Source organism: Nilaparvata lugens, chromosome 1, assembly GCF_014356525.2.
Source record: "Nilaparvata lugens isolate BPH chromosome 1, ASM1435652v1, whole genome shotgun sequence".
In the NCBI taxonomy this organism is placed as follows: domain Eukaryota; kingdom Metazoa; phylum Arthropoda; class Insecta; order Hemiptera; family Delphacidae; genus Nilaparvata; species Nilaparvata lugens.
In genome coordinates, this window is record NC_052504.1 from 87,621,537 (window position 1) to 87,637,919 (window position 16,383).

The window sequence follows — 16,383 nt, forward strand, 5'->3', positions numbered from 1 at the left end:
GCGAAAAACCCTGTTTTTGACAACATTTTCTCCATTTTAGCCGCCATCTTGAATTGCATTTGATCGAAATTGTTAGTGTCGGATCCTTATATTGTAAGGACCTCAAGTTCCAAATTTCAAGTCATTCCGTTGAAGGGGAGATGAGATATCGTGTACACAGACACTCATACACACACACACACACATACACAGACCAATAGGTACCCAAAAACCACTTTTTTGGACTCAGGGGACCTTGAAACGTATAGAAATTTAAAAATTGGGGTACCTTAATTTTTCGGAAAGCAATACTTTCCTTACCTACGGTAATATGGCAAGGAAAGTAAAAAGACCTACCTTTCAAAATGCTTTTCTACAAGCCTTTTTAAAAATTATTTCCTATCTCATATTGAGGTCTATAGCAGCTAAAATCCCATTTTTCCAAAATAATGATATTTTTCTAATAGCCTCGTCTAAATAAGTTTATGAGTCTATCAGGCTTTATAAAATATTTTAGGCCTTCTAATAGAAGAATAAAAATAGTGTTGTAGCTTATTATAAAAATAAATATACACGACTCCAAAGTGTCAACAAGTTTTACTCAACAAGTTTGTCAACATCAAATTTCAACAACTTTTGATTATAAAAATGAGAGATTCACTAGCAATTAACTAAATGAGATTACATCCATTGTTCCAAACAAGTTGAAATTAACATTTTCCCATTTCTATGTATCGCAGTATGTACAATAAAATATTTTAATGGTATCATATTGTTACAAATTATTACAAAAATTAAAAATTTTCAAGAATAAAAACGTTATTTTTTAAAGGGTTTGACTTCAAAATCTGAAGTTAAAACATAACTGTAGTCTGTAGAAAAATAATCAGATTTTCAATGTTTGCAATATTACCACCACTAAATAACAGATAACAGAATTCTCTTGAATGGTTTAAAATAAAAAGTAGTCTATTCTAAAATTGCCAAAAAATACACGTCAATTACCCCCCTATGCACCACTATCACTTATGCTTATCTATCACAACTAACTTGAATAATTATTATGACAAGTTCCAAATTATTTCATTAACAACACTAAATACACAACATCATTTTTTATAATAATCCTATTGTAGCGTCATACAATTTTATAAACAATATTTATTTGTATGCAATCATAGGTTTGTACATTTCTCTGTGAATGCATATTTATATTTATGGTGAATATTGACTATTTCCCAATTTGTGGTTTTGCCCAAGAAGTGCCTCATTTCATAATAGATTTATTAAATTTGTACTAATAGATATATAAAAGAACAGAGGTATTAACATCCATCAATTCTTTTTAAATGTGATTTGTCACGTTTTTTGGTACACACTCTTTAATCTGGCGATCCATTTTAGATGAGATCTGACATGACTTTTAAGGAGTTGGAATAAATGATTTATAGTGACAATATTTCTATGAGATTTGACAGATTTTTATGGCGTTGCTTTAGTTTTAATTGTTTTCAAATTAATTACTCAATTGCTTTACAACGTATACCTTATAGCTTAGCAATCCGTTTCAAATGAGACCTGTAACATTAGTTGGGCATTTTATTCAATTACTCGGGATTTATTAATCAGGGAGGGTCTCAGTTCCTCACGATATCAGTTCATCCTAGTGCCTACTTTCACCAGTTCAAGTGCCTACTTTCATCAAGTGCCTGCCATTTCTTTATAAACTGAAACAAGTGGAAAGTTGAACCGTTCAGCTCGTCAAATATCTCAGTATCAAGCTTACGTTGCAGGTTGTTTCGCAGTCAGCTTCACCGTTGCACATTAGTTCTCAATTAGTGAGAATGGGTTATGGAGAAGTTACAGTAGTTAAATGTGATGTTGGGGGAAGGTTAGGGGTTAGATTCTTGCTGGTATAATTTTATAATTTTAGAATGAAATATAGGATACTGTATCCACTGGACATTTTGAGAGCAACGGGAGCTTGACGAATTGAGATTTCGACCCTCCACCCGGCTGATTCGTGATCAACTGAGAACGTATTGAAGTGCGTGTCACCTGTTGATTCTTGGAGAGTAAGTAAAGACTTTTTGGTCTAGCAATCTATATCATATGGAATCCGATACGAATTTAGGGGAGATAGTAGACTATTTTTACTCCAGCAGTCCATTACAGACAAGATCTGCATACCTTTTCGCAAGTTTACTTACGTCTGGGGAGTTTGTAGTTTTAATAATTGCAGTAATATGGCAAGTAATTATTTGCGTAACTCCGAAAAAAACAGTTTTGACCTAACATGAGCTTTACTCCATTGAAATCTTTAATAAAAAGTAAATATTTATTCGCCATTGGACTTGAACCAGAGCTTTTGGCCACACATAGAGCAATCTACATATATCGTATATCTTAGATTGATTAATGAGATATATGAATACCTACAGGATCATAAATATGCCGGGCAAATAACGTTTAGCAAGAATGATGTGTCAGGGGATGATCTTGTGTTATATGGATGATCCATTTCAATTTATTTATCGGGTATTTCACTTTTGGACATTTGCTGAACAAACAATTGAGATGAGGCACAGATAAGGGAGATTGCACACTTTATAGATTTTTGTCGACACCATTTCTTCTACAAATCCATATCAGATGAGATCTGCACACTTTACGCGTACTTTACTTTTGAGGTGATCAACACCCAGCAATCCATTACAGATGATAGTAAACTCGACTTTTGGAGAGTTGCTGAACAAGCAATTGGAATGAGACACAGATAAGAAAGATTGCACACTTTCCAGGGATTTGATAACACCTTTTCTTATACAAATCCATGATTGTCAGAAAAGATCTGCACACTTTTCGGGTAGTTTACTTTTGGCGAGTTGCTGAACAAGCAATTTAGATGAGGCACAGATAAGAAAGATTGCACACTTTCCAGGAATTTCTCAACACCTTTTCTTCTACAAATCCATGATTGTCAGAGTAGATCTGCACACTTTTCGGGTAGTTTACTTTTGGCCAGCTGCTGTTCAAGTAATTCAGATGAGGCACGGTTGAGGAAGATTGCACACTTTTCGAGTAGTTTGGACTTTTGGCGAGTTACTGTTAAAGCAATTGAGATGAGGCACAGACAGGGGCGGAGTTTGGACTTTTGGCGAATTGCTGTTCAAGCAATTGAGATGAGGCACAGACAGGGGCGGAGTGGCGGGCATCGAGAGAAGGCAACTTGGTTGGAACTTGGTTTGGTTAAGTATTGCGTCCGTGAGGCGGCGGCGACTGCCGTCGCTTACGTCATCAGTCTCCATTGTCGTAGCTCTGCGTGACGTCGAACGTGCATCCGCTACGCTCGATGACGCGTGACGCAGCCCAGATGCCGCACTTGATGCACTGCGACAAATCGACGCCTTTTACCAGTTGCGCTATGAAACCTGCCGCACAATCAATCACAGATCAATAATCTTCTTGAAAGCGTAGGGTCATTTCAAAAAGTTAATTTGTTTTGTCTATTCTTTGATGTTTGATTCATTGATCTAATTTTATTCTTGTTTGAAGGTTGATTCAAAAAAGATGATTTGATTTTACAGTTCATTGATGCTTGATTCGTTGGTCCTTGATTCATTTAATCCGAAATAAATGCTGTAATTCACCCAAAAGACTTCTGCTACTGCAAATATTGACAACAGGGTAAACAGCTAGGTGGAAATTCGATGAGCGCTACTATTCAAAAATTATTTGTCAGCCCGGGTGAATTACAGCATTTAATTTGGATTTTCGTTTAATAATAATAATTTCTCAAAATTAATAAATTCTAAAACCATTCATTCGTCCTTCAATTCACTGATTTATTTATTCATTGCAAATAAATAAAGCATTAATTATACAGATAAGATGCCAAACAAAAATCTATAGAAAGAGGTCTAGACACCAGAGTTCCTAATGAAGCATATTGATGAGATTTTGGCGGCACATTTCAAAATCCAATCAATTCGAACAACTTATTTTGAAATGCCTCACGGGATCGTGTCTTGACCTCTTTCTACAGACCTTGGCCAAACACGCATGATAAAGCTAGATTTCCACATGAGTGAACGTTTCCAATACACTGAGAATATTATTCCCTCAAGTTCAAATTCATACTCGGTGGACTGAGTGAGAATAGTCCAATTAAAACTCATGGAAATTATATTTCCACTGCGCCGGTCACGTTTACTGAAACTAATATGTGAAAATCCAACTTTATTATTTGTAAATGGAGTAAAATGGATGAAAACTGGAAATAATGAATAATAGAACTAACCTCCAACAAAAGCGTCACCAGCCCCGTTTGTGTCAATGACCTTCTCAGAAGGTAAACTTTCAACGGCAAATTCTTTCACCTTTCCATCTGAAATATTATAACAAAAAGTTATTATAAATAATAAAATAAGCAGTAAAATAGTCAACACAACACAATCCAACAAATATATTGTCAACACGAATTATATCACAAGTACTTGTAAAAGTAATGGAAGAAATTCATGGATATACGATGTGAAACGAAGAAAAAATTATTCTATAAAGATTTTTGCTTATATAAAAAATATTAAAAGTTAGTACAAATAATTATAGTAAGAAAGCAATTCATTTAAAAAATCATACAAAAAGTTTTATTATAACTATAGCCTGAGAAACGAACAATTTCTACAATAAAGTTATTTTCTTTCTCAATTGTACATTCAAATTGGCTATTTTACTATCTTAAGGTGCGTACAGATATAAGCGCCTCTAACACGCTCCGCAATCACCCCACGCACGCTCCGCACTCGTTCCGATCATGAACGTTACGGGAGATCTTAGCTCTTCTCGCGTTCCACTCTTGCTCCCCGGTCGATCATCAATCGATCTGCTCGAGTGACGTTCGATTGCGGAGCAGAGCGAAAGTCTGTACGCACCTCTATATTCTAGTTAATCCTATTGACTCTTTTCTATTGTATGTTTTGATGACCACTATGAAATGTATTTGACGTTGCTTATGACTTGTTTGCTTCTTCGCAATGAAATGATTAGGTTTACAGTAGTTTTGTTGCACTGCATAAGCTGGCATTTTACTATTTCATGACATACTTTCCATCCTTTCACTATTTTATCCTTATTATATATTGCATGAGTTTCTCAAATTAATGAAACCTTTGTATTTTGAAATCAAATTTTCAAAAAAATTCTGGAAAAGGGGAATACGTCTAGTGTCAGTGTGCAACTTGACTCAGAAAAATATACAACTAATGTAGCCAAGAAACATACTGCTATCAAATATAAATTATTAACATCATCAGACACTCACCTTGAGCAAGAATAACAGATTCTTTGCCTTGTGTTATAACAACGATACGTCCTTTCTCAGAATTCTGTTTTGGCAAAGCCATCAATTTCAAGGCTATTTCGCTTATATCCTCTGTATTGAAATTGTGCTCCTTGGAGAATGTCAATGCTTCCTGTAAACGTCAATTCAAAGTTCTTCAAAATCTAGCAAACATATTATTGTTGCCCATATTTCAATCAATTACATTTGGGATACATTAGAACTCCTGTTTGGAATTGGAGAAAATTCTTAATATGAAGTGGTATTCACATATGGTGATCTATGCGGTATTTTCATTACATCATCGACCAACAGTATAAGTTGGAGTATTTCTAAAAACTTGAGAATAAATTTAGACAAAAGCTTTTCCATATTATTTAAGGAGAGGGTAAATACTACTCTCAAGAAACAATGCATTTTTCATTATTCAAATTTGAACTAAAACAGAGAGATAACATGACGTAGATTAATAAATAAATGGTAAATCCTATTATATTAAGCGAGCAATTTCTGTATACTTATATATATTTTTTTATATCTGGTTATTTATGTTCAACGGATCTCGAAAACGGCTCTAACGATTTTCACTATATTTGGAACATTAGGTTTATGATATAAAAATTCGATTGCACTAGGTCTCATCCTTGTGAAAACTCGCTGAACGACATTAAAAGGATAATTCATCCTTGACTGAAACAGCTGTTGATAGTAAAAAAGTGAGTGAGCGAGTGAGTATGTGAAAAACAAAATATCGCATCCCCGAAATTCATAAGATGACATATAGGCAGCTGTGAAAAATATAAACAAGATCATTTTAGAGAATTGTGTTCTGTTTATCAATAAATAACAATAACGAGCGAAGGTCGGTGCCCCGATATTTGTAGAGTAGACCCATCCTATATTAATCATACAAATCATTAAAAATAATCAGAAAACTTATATTTTATTGATCCTAAAAATACCTAGACTGATATTGTTTGTGGTTGATACCACAAAATTATCATTATCTGTCTTCAATTGAATATTTCAATCAAAAACACAAACAGGAACGATAAGCATAAAAGAAGTAACAAAAATATATTCACTCATATTATGTTTTACTTCACTAACCTCTGTACGCTACTGCCTATATTACAATAGGTTTGAGGCGATTTTGTGTGAATGCTTGTTGCATGTACCCGCAGTATACTTATTATATAATCTATTCATAAATTTATATAGATAATGGAATGTGTATCGAAGGTAATATAAAGACAGCCCTGGAAATATAATTATGATTTTGATATAAAGTAGGTAAAGAAAGATGAATGAATTAGAAAATGAAAAGTACTCACATATTCGTTACCGAAAAGAATGTCGACATAAGGCAAGACTTGCATCATTTGAGATTTATAGAGTTGTACTAGGAACGGCGCGGAGAGATTCATCAAGAACAGCTTGTTTCGTTTGTGAGCAACTTGAGCAACTTCTAAAATTGATTCAACACTCACTGTTAAAAAGAAGCCCTGCAAATAATATGAAGCATTATTTAACATCAATAGTTTTTATAATTTACATAACATTATTCCTAAATTAATTGTCCTTCTTTAACTGTCTTATCATCACTGGAGGAGCTGAGCCTGATTGCCCATGCACAAGATTTATACTGATTAAGGCCGTTTTCACACTCTACAATAATTGTCGGCCGACACTCACAATTTGTCCTCTGAATGAGAATCAGCTGATTATGAGAATTAGGCAATCGGTAGGTGTGAAAACGACCTTACTAAGGGTGACTACGACAATACTAAGAGTAATATCAGATTATAAGATAATCACGCATAAAAGGCGTGGCATTGAATTTCTGTTACCTCCACGCTACTCAGTTATTAGATATATCACCTACTAGAAAACACTTATTGACATGGGCTACTTTTAAATTAATAAAGCAAAATAAATCTTATAGCACCCTTCATTAAAAAAAAAAAACTTTAAAATAGTTGAACAACTAGTTTCGGTTCACACCATCTTCAGGTTATAAAATAAAATTCAATAACTGTCTACTAATTGATATAAATTCATATGAATTTAAGCATATTATGTTCGTTTTATATCAATTAGTAAACAGTTATTGAATTTTATTTTATTTTATAACCTGAAGATGGTGTAAACCGAAACTAGTTGTTCAACTATTTTAAAGTTTTTGAAAAATAAAGGGTGCTATAAGATTTATTTTGTTTTATTAATCACCTACTGCTAGATATTGAATAAATAATACTCTTCATATCAACCAACCATCTTTATTTTAATACATTCAAGACTAAACTGTTATTAACGTCCTGGTAGCTAATGTATTGAAATCATATGATAATAATAAATATCATCTGTAACACCTACTAGATATAAACATATGTATGATCCAATATAAACAGAACTGACATTTCAACACGCCACTTCTGTTTGCATTGAACATTGAACATATGTTTATGAATGGGAGTTAAAAAAGTCAGTACCACGCCACTTCATCGCATGCCAGAGGCATTCTACTGCTGCAAAAGAAAGCTCTTCGAATCATCACATATAGCAAGTATGATGCACATTGCCAGCCGATCTTCCGCAGATTGGGCATCCACACAGTTTGTGGACACTACATCCTGGCTTCACTGCTACATGTGAGTAGCACCATTACAGCGCTACAGCTAAGAGAGCAAGTGCACTCCTACAACACTCGGAAGAGGACAAATTTGGATGTACGGTAAGAGTATACATACAGTATGGAAACTCGGCTAGTACCCTGGCGCAAGAATCCGCCATCTTGTTAGGAAGCGCCGCATTGTAATAGTATTAATGGGAGGTTCGGATCAGTTTACTGATCCGGATCAATTGATCTCGTTCACTGCCGCGAGCCAATCAGAAGACCAGGATTGGAACTTCCTAAGGTCACGTGACGTGTCTAGTATTTGTGCCATGTAAAAAGCATTGGTTGGATAGGCGTTTGATTGACAGTTTCCATTCTGTACCTATTCTGTGGTACCGTGCTGTCGTTTGTCGAAGGTGAAGGACTAAAAGAGTTCTGTGCTGGCGATGAGGATGTTTAACTACTTGCCAGAGCCGGTAAAGGCGCGTCCGGTCAATGTCTTCAGGTCCTGCTTGTCTAAGTGGCTGATTGATAAGAATCTACATAATATCAATGACTTTTTCAATAAAGATACTTGTGATCTGTGACACTGCCATCTGATCAAGTAAAGTGGAATGGTCTGTTCGACCAGTGTTATTTTCATGTTGAAAATGTACCGACACACGATCTACCTAGGAATCTCGGACCTCGGTCCTTGATCGAGAAATTGGATATTGTAAATTGGGTCATAGGATTACTCTAATTATGTGGAAATTGTACTCGTAAAAAGTGAATAGGAGTTTTATGCCTTCAAAATAATGCAAAATAATTGTTCTACGAATGTTTTTGTGATTTTTCTGGCTTCAAATTTATCAAGTTTTACAATATTTTTCAATTTATTAATGCATTTTCAAGTGTAATAATAATTTGTTTCATCCTTCTGATCAACCAAGATCAACTAAAAATTTTTAGTATAATGTTTATTTGGACTGTAAATTTTTGTGATCTTTATAAAAGTGTTTTCATAACCTCATTTGGACTATTTTTATCAAAATTAGGGAGAGGAACAGTTTTGGGTTTATACTGTTGATTCTCTCCCAATCATTAATTTGATGTTGTGATTAAGGAATGTAATAAATGTAATAAATGTAAATGTAATAATTGTGAAGTTTTAACTAGATCATGAACTGCAAATACCTATTGATTATTTTGAATCCTTCAATTTGTATCCAATCAATCCGGATTCGAAACATCCAGTATATTTCTTTATATTTAAAATAACCATTAAACATGAATAACGAAAAAAGGGATCATAGCCTCATTTTTGTATTCATCAAAATTCGAGAACAACAGTTTTTGGTCGTTGTAAAGCGTACATAATTTCCCATGTTTCAATCTTGACCAAGATTGGTGGAACGGGGATTAAAGTGTCAATTACTAAGACGGCGTAGTATTTTAATTGAGCGATTTGCCCTGTGGGTTCAGACTGTATATTTGATATTATATAGAGTTGTATATATACATATTATATAGGCTATTTAATATTATAATTATCATATTGAATAATCAATATTAAAATTCTCAATTTTCAATGTCAATCTTATAATTTCAAGTGATAGCTCATTGAGCTGTATACCAATCAATGCGTTAATATTAGAGTACAACTCCTGAGCAAGAATAATCACTATGGGAATGTGAAACTAATCCAATGATTCGGTATTTCTCCAAGATAGGGATTGTTCCATAACAAGGTAGTCCTGTGAAAATTTGTTTCTGATACATTCTGAAGGTCCAATTCCTAGGCGACGACTCTAAGCACGCGACTATAGCCGCGCAACGGATGTAGTCTATTACTGTATTACTGACTATAGCCTAGCCGTATATCAACGGATGTAGTCTATTACTGTATAATTATTATTATATTCAACATATATGCCGACGTAGTCTTCAAAAATATACAGTAAAAGACTACATCCGTTTAGACAGCGCGGCCCAGCGGCTAGAGTCGTCACTTGAGAATTGGACTCAATAGGACCTGAATAGGTATTATGACTTTCATACATAACTGAATATCTTTGATTTTCTACATTGACGATTGTCTGTCACAACATGGTTTTATGACAATTGAGATAATTGATTGATTGGAGACTGATGGCTCACCCGTTGGTTCCGTTTCGTGGTATTGGTATTGCACATTGACTCCATCAGCCACCGCCTTTTCCTTTAGAATCTTACTGTAATCATCTCGTCCCACACAACCAAAGTATGCACAAATGTTTGGCTTTTTCAATATCCACTGCAAACAAAATGAATGAATGAATAAATGAATTTATTTCCCCCTCAAATTACAAATTACAAAAGTAGAAATTAAATAGTATCTTGGAAATTATACTGATAACGTATCCAGTTGTGTGATCAGATAATCAAAGTATAATTAACAAGGTAAAAACATTATCAATTTAAATAATAAATAATAAAAATAAAAATAAACTAGTATGAAAAAAAAATAAATATAAAAGCTGTGAGTCTAGTCTAGGTGATTAAGATTGCTAAAACAATACTGAAACTACTGCCTGTAGGGCATGAGATAAAAAAAAAACAAATAAATTGAAACAGCCCAGAAAACCAAAAACTGGAATAAATGAAATACATTTAAATGTAATTAATATAATACCGTACATGCCTTAGTGGAATAGTGATTCAATTAAATAATAATATTTTTATGAGAATGGTGCCGTTGAACAATGCTAGCTCAACCTGCACCATTATCTAACAACATTTCTAACCATCCAAACGTCGTTCACTGTAAATAACCAGCTCTTTGCTCTCTCACAAAAGATAATATAGGAATCACACCTTCTCAATTCAATTGATATTGCACGTATAAAACATCAATAAGAAAAACACGGAAATCAAAAAACATAGGAAACTGTGAGCTAGAATATATGAAAATGATAGTGATTTGTGTTTGAATAAGAATAATTAATGTCATATTGCTCGTATAGTTGAGATGATATCAGTTGATAGCCAAGTTGGCAGAGACTTATACCACAGAGAAAAGATAGCTAAGAAGATATCCCATGGTATAGATTGTTTATGTTCCAAATTTCACGCCGATGTTTTCTTAACTCAAGCCAATTACTGTCGACTACTGTCTATTATTATTGTTATGGCTGGGTAAGAGTGTAAGAACGGCAAAGTATGAGAGACTACCAGCGTCACATAGCTTCATGAAAAATAAATAGGCCTACTATGACTCTATGATTATCAGCTTCAACAGTGAAACTTGGAACGCTCTGTACCATGGGGTATTTCCTTATGCTATATCATTGGGTATTTCCTTAAGCTATCTTTTCTCTATGATTTCATATTGCTACTTTAGTTTACATGATATCAGTCAATAGCCAAGTTGACAGAGACTAATATATGTTCAAACGTGAACGTAAATGAGTATAGTCGTACAAGACTGGGTACAGTGTGTGCAAACCTTAGAGGCATATTCCATAGACCACAGTGTGGCCGTGATTAGTGATTTCCGGAGAAATCACAACGATTTGATTGTGATTTCTGATGTAAACGATGTAATTTCTCCTAATTGCGGCCACACAGTGGCTCCCTAGCTCTTAGATTACTGCATTGCAGTCATTGAGAACATTGCATCTACACCTTTTCCAACTGTATTTGAGAAAGTATCAATTTGTAATTGAGAATAGTCATTTGTAGTTGAGAAAACTTCAGATGTAAATGAGAATAGACAATTGGATTTGAGAAGTCACACTTGTAATTGAGAATAGTGAATTTTATTTGAGAAAGTATCATTTCAATTTGAGAACATACGATTTGAAATCGAGAAGTTGTAAGTTTTAATTGGGAAATGATTTTGAAAAACTAGTACTTCCAGTACTTATATTTTTCATAACTGTAATCATATAAAATAATATGATAATATATTTAATATTCCAATAAAACGTTTAGTTTTTGAATAATACATTATTTTCAAGCCCCAAAATCCATTGAAGAATTGCCAAATTGTTTGATCAAGAGATACAATTGATTGATGATAAAGTTCAATAATTGCGCCATAAACATAGAGAATTTGATCTTCATCAAGTACAATGTTTCAAAAAATGTTTGGAGATAAAAGTCGCGTTGCCAATACGTACATATAAATAATTCTCATTAATCATTCGTGAACAGTACAGGGGGAATATTAATTTTCCCCCATGCAAAGCCTGATAGTGATTGGAATACTGTGTATGTAGTACAGTATCCTTTCCTGCTCAAATCAAACCTGTACTGTAGGTTACAGAAGAGTCACGACATGTCAATTGGAAAATGTTTTCATTTTCAATTGATATCTTCTCATTTACATTTGACGATTATTCAAATACAATTCACTATTCTCAATTACATGTGATGACTTTGCAAACAATTGACTATTCTCATCTACATCTGACATTCTCTCAATTACAAGTGGCTATTCTCAAATACAATTGATACTTTCTCAAATTAACTTGATACTTTCTCAAATAAAATTGGAAAAGGTGTAGTAGTATATATCTATAATTGTTACGATGGTAAATATTTATTAATAATTCATAAATACTCAAGTTTACCTGCGCAACTCTGGCAGTGTTCTGAGAAGCACCACCAGCTGTATATTCGACAGAATAGTTGGCCTCAAACTCCTTGTAGAGAGCCACATGCTTTTCTGTGGCAAGAATGGCATCGTTCGGCTTCAGGCTCCACTTTTCAAGGAAGTCGTCCGACACTGTCGCACTTATGTCCAAAAGTGGGTTTCCAATACACAGCACGCTGCCTTCTCTGTAACAATCCAAGTACGATGTGAACAAAAACTACCAAAGTGGATGACCACAGAAAATTTAGTATAATAAATTCGGAGAAGGAACAGTTTAAGACTGTGCCTGGTTGTACTTCTCCAATCATTTAATGAATATTGTGTTCTGTGTATCATTAAACAAATAAATATTGAAATTCTTCTAAGTTTGTAAGTTGGGGCAAAACCATATTATGCGTTCAGTCAGGAGTTTTCCATGTGTCAACTCAATCAGCCGATTGGAGAACTTCCTGCCCTGCCGACTCTGAAAACGACTGAAAAACACCTAATATGGTCTCGCCCTTACAAACAGAAGTTTAAGACAAAAAAGCTGGAAGCAAACTTATTTTCACTGAAACAAACTCGAAGACAATAGGCTGGAAATTTCCCTGAAACAAAGTCTAAGACAAAAAGCTTTAAACAAAGATGTTTTTGTGTTGTTAATATCTACAGTCGCAGTAGTTTACATGGTAGTTGAAAGCATACTAATCAGGATTTTTGTTTTATCATAAATTACAATATTTCTTGGCTTTTTGTAACAGTTCATCTGAGTAATAAGAATCGTTTCCAATTAGAGTGTCTCATAAATCGGTGTGCATTTTTATAGTTCCTGGCTAATCGATTCCCGCTGAATGAGGACAAGACCCAAAGAATCATCTGCAGCTTGTCACAAGAACAGTGTGACCCTCAGAAACCAGTGAAGCTGCTGAGTTTTGTCTTGGACTGCAAACTCAGCTGGAGCAGTCATATACAGCAACCAGCCGACTCTGCTGTTCAAGATGAGGGACCTGATGACACATCTTGTAATGATTTATTACACTCTCTTCCATTGCCACATGAACTGTGATTGCTCCTGTGAGGTCACTCGGCAGGGGCTGCTGATGTCCGGAGGCTGCAGGAGAGGGATGTGAGAATCTAACAGGCAGCGACCGACTTGCCCACTGCAAGAACATCTTTGCTCGCCTTGGTGCACTGACGGTCATCAGGCATTACATCCTCCTGTGCTTAGTAGTCAAGAGGATAGTAACATTCACTACCACAACACCAGACACCGTGAGCTGTTGGATGTCCCCAGGAGAAGCCTCCACCGATCACAAAACAGTTAGGCCTATAGGATTTCAGATCCGAAATTCTTTAACAAGCTGCCTCCTGGTGTGAAGTAGTTGGATGAAGCCGCCTTCAAGAGAACCGCCAGGAAGCTGCTTTGTGACAAGGCATATTATAATGTGAATGAATTTATGAGTGATGATTTGAGTTTTTATTAAAAGAGGTCACTGTTTGTATCTGCCATCTGAATAGTTGTGTGTGTAATTTAATTTAATGACGCCATTAATCCCACAAGTGTGGGTAAATGGAAGAAGCAGAAGGTATTGAGCGTACCTATTAAAATTGTGAAATAATACCGTGGTAACTTGTGCTGCAAGCTGAAAGAAACATCACATTTTTTAGACAAATGAGGTGGGTATTGAAATATATATACTTCTGTAAGTAGCTCTGTCAAAAAACCGAAATAGGTCTATGGCGCCACATGTGTTTCAAGCTTATTTTTAAATATTTTTCTCAAAACTTTAAAAACTGTAAGACAGCTATTCAATTCAATTTTTCTTCCGTTTGTGACCAGTGTATATACTGGATAGACATTGTCGACCTATGAAACACAAAAGTTCAAATATTTACAGTTACCTCAAGATAAACTTTGTTGAAGCGCAAACTTCAAGTGAATTTAACCAGAGCCTCCTATATACCTGATATGGTGGGTAGGCTATATAGGTGATCCTGATTCAACCTAATAGGCCCTACAGAATACAGTGAGACAGTAGTATTTTCACATATCAGTGAATGTGTCCGCCAACGTGAAACTATTATTCCCATGGTTCTTCTGAGACTATTCATACTCAGCTAGGCTAAATGGGAATAGCCTATTAATTTGTATTCAATTTCATGGGAATAGCCTAATAGTTCACTGTACTATATTTTACAGTGTATGAAGAGCCAAGAGACAAATTGTTTGAAGAAGTTATTAAATTATTTATCAGAACAAAATTTGCTCTGTTGTTAGCAGTGGCTACACATCAATAATCCACAGCAGTACCGTAATTAAATATCAATTTTTACACAGTACTCGATAAGATAAGTGGGTCTACGTAACTGCATCTAGTTAGCGGTACAAAGGTGATAGCAAAAAAACATTGTGTATCACAAAACCATAGCTGTGTATTGTAAGAGTAAGTAGCCAAAAATTAATTTACATGACGTGCGATAGAATAAAAACCTTCACTCAAATAAAAGATAATATGAAGCGGCATAGGAGTAGGTAGGTAGTCTTCTTTTTTTATATTTATGTATGTATATGCTCAAGTGTGACATCAAGTCTGGCAAAAATTACTATCACTGTCAGAGATTGTCAAGCGTTGAGATTTTATTGTAGTATTAATACAACTAAGATTATCGTACTATAAGAAATGCTCTAGATACTAGTTCTAGTAAAATTGCAAATGTTCAATTAAAGTCCAAGTTCGTAAAAAGAATATAGTAGCATAACAAATTTGTAACATTAAACGTGCTATAAGTTACATTGAATTGAACCATGGTACGGTAACCTTACTTTTGGCTTAAAAGACTCCGGATTCATTCTACATGTGATTTTAGTAGACCATATTTGATGAAGTTACAGACATTTTTTTAGAATTTGGGCTATATTTAAAAAAAACATGATACATTATGCACGAGTTATTTTACTTTTTTCTCTTATGAGATTTTGGAATCAAAACATAACCAAAACCGGTAAATTATTTTACAAAAATAAAATTTCTTACCTCAACATTTCTTCCATTCTAGGTATATTTACAACGTGGTGGAATGACGTCAAATAGCTGTAGATTTTGTTGAGCAGATAAATTACAACTATCATTAAAAATTAAGCATGTCCTTCGTAGAAGTTCACACAATGAGAAATTTCAAAGAGAAAAAGAAACAAGAAGAAACTCGAAAATTTATCAACGATTAACTGAAAGTCGATTAAAACTAGTATCGTATCGTATCGACTGAAACAGCAATCGACTAATTGAATCATGAGAATATCGATGTTTACTAATCGATTCCCGGTGATAATCACAAAAGCCGCGTATTGCAATATTTTTTTAAACGCAAAATTTTTATTATACGATAATATTTTATTTTATGATCAGGATAAATTATTCTGTAACGTATTAACTTATTAAAATGTGCTCAGCCATCTCCAATAAATTTATTTTTGAAAATTCCATTGAATTTTACAAATTATGGATGTTTTGCTACACGTCTACACCTAGTATAAAAATCTGGTGTGACGAACTCACACAACTTTCCTTGCCGTTATGAAAATTGATCACCTGACGCTAGTGTTCACGCGCATCTCAAGTCTACTAATCTGAGCCAGCTGGTGACAGGACTATAACACTGGAGACACACAAGGTCTGCTATCTCTTCATAGTGAACGATTTAATGGAATCAACAGTTTGCAATTACCGGTGTTGAATAATCACATTTTTTCGAATTTTGAGCTTATTTTCATTTTTAGGTGAAAATGTTACCTACAAAACATTAATTGTAGAAATTTTCATGCTCAATCCTTTTCACTTGAAATTTTTT

The 16,383-nt window shown here is 34.3% G+C and overlaps 1 protein-coding gene across 1 annotated transcript; it reads right to left on the bottom strand.

Moving 5' to 3' along the window:
• Positions 1 to 557: 557 nt before the first annotated feature.
• On the bottom strand, positions 558 to 15,729 carry LOC111050541 (adenosine kinase). Its single transcript, XM_039444144.1, has 7 exons — positions 15,570 to 15,729; positions 12,533 to 12,740; positions 10,039 to 10,212; positions 6,655 to 6,852; positions 5,303 to 5,453; positions 4,280 to 4,366; positions 558 to 3,410 (listed from the first exon to the last, which is right to left on the bottom strand). The coding sequence occupies exons 1-7, from the start codon at positions 15,662 to 15,664 to the stop codon at positions 3,277 to 3,279; spliced, it is 1,047 nt and encodes a 348-aa protein (XP_039300078.1). The 5' UTR covers positions 15,665 to 15,729; the 3' UTR covers positions 558 to 3,276.
• Between the last annotated feature and the right edge of the window lie 654 nt (positions 15,730 to 16,383).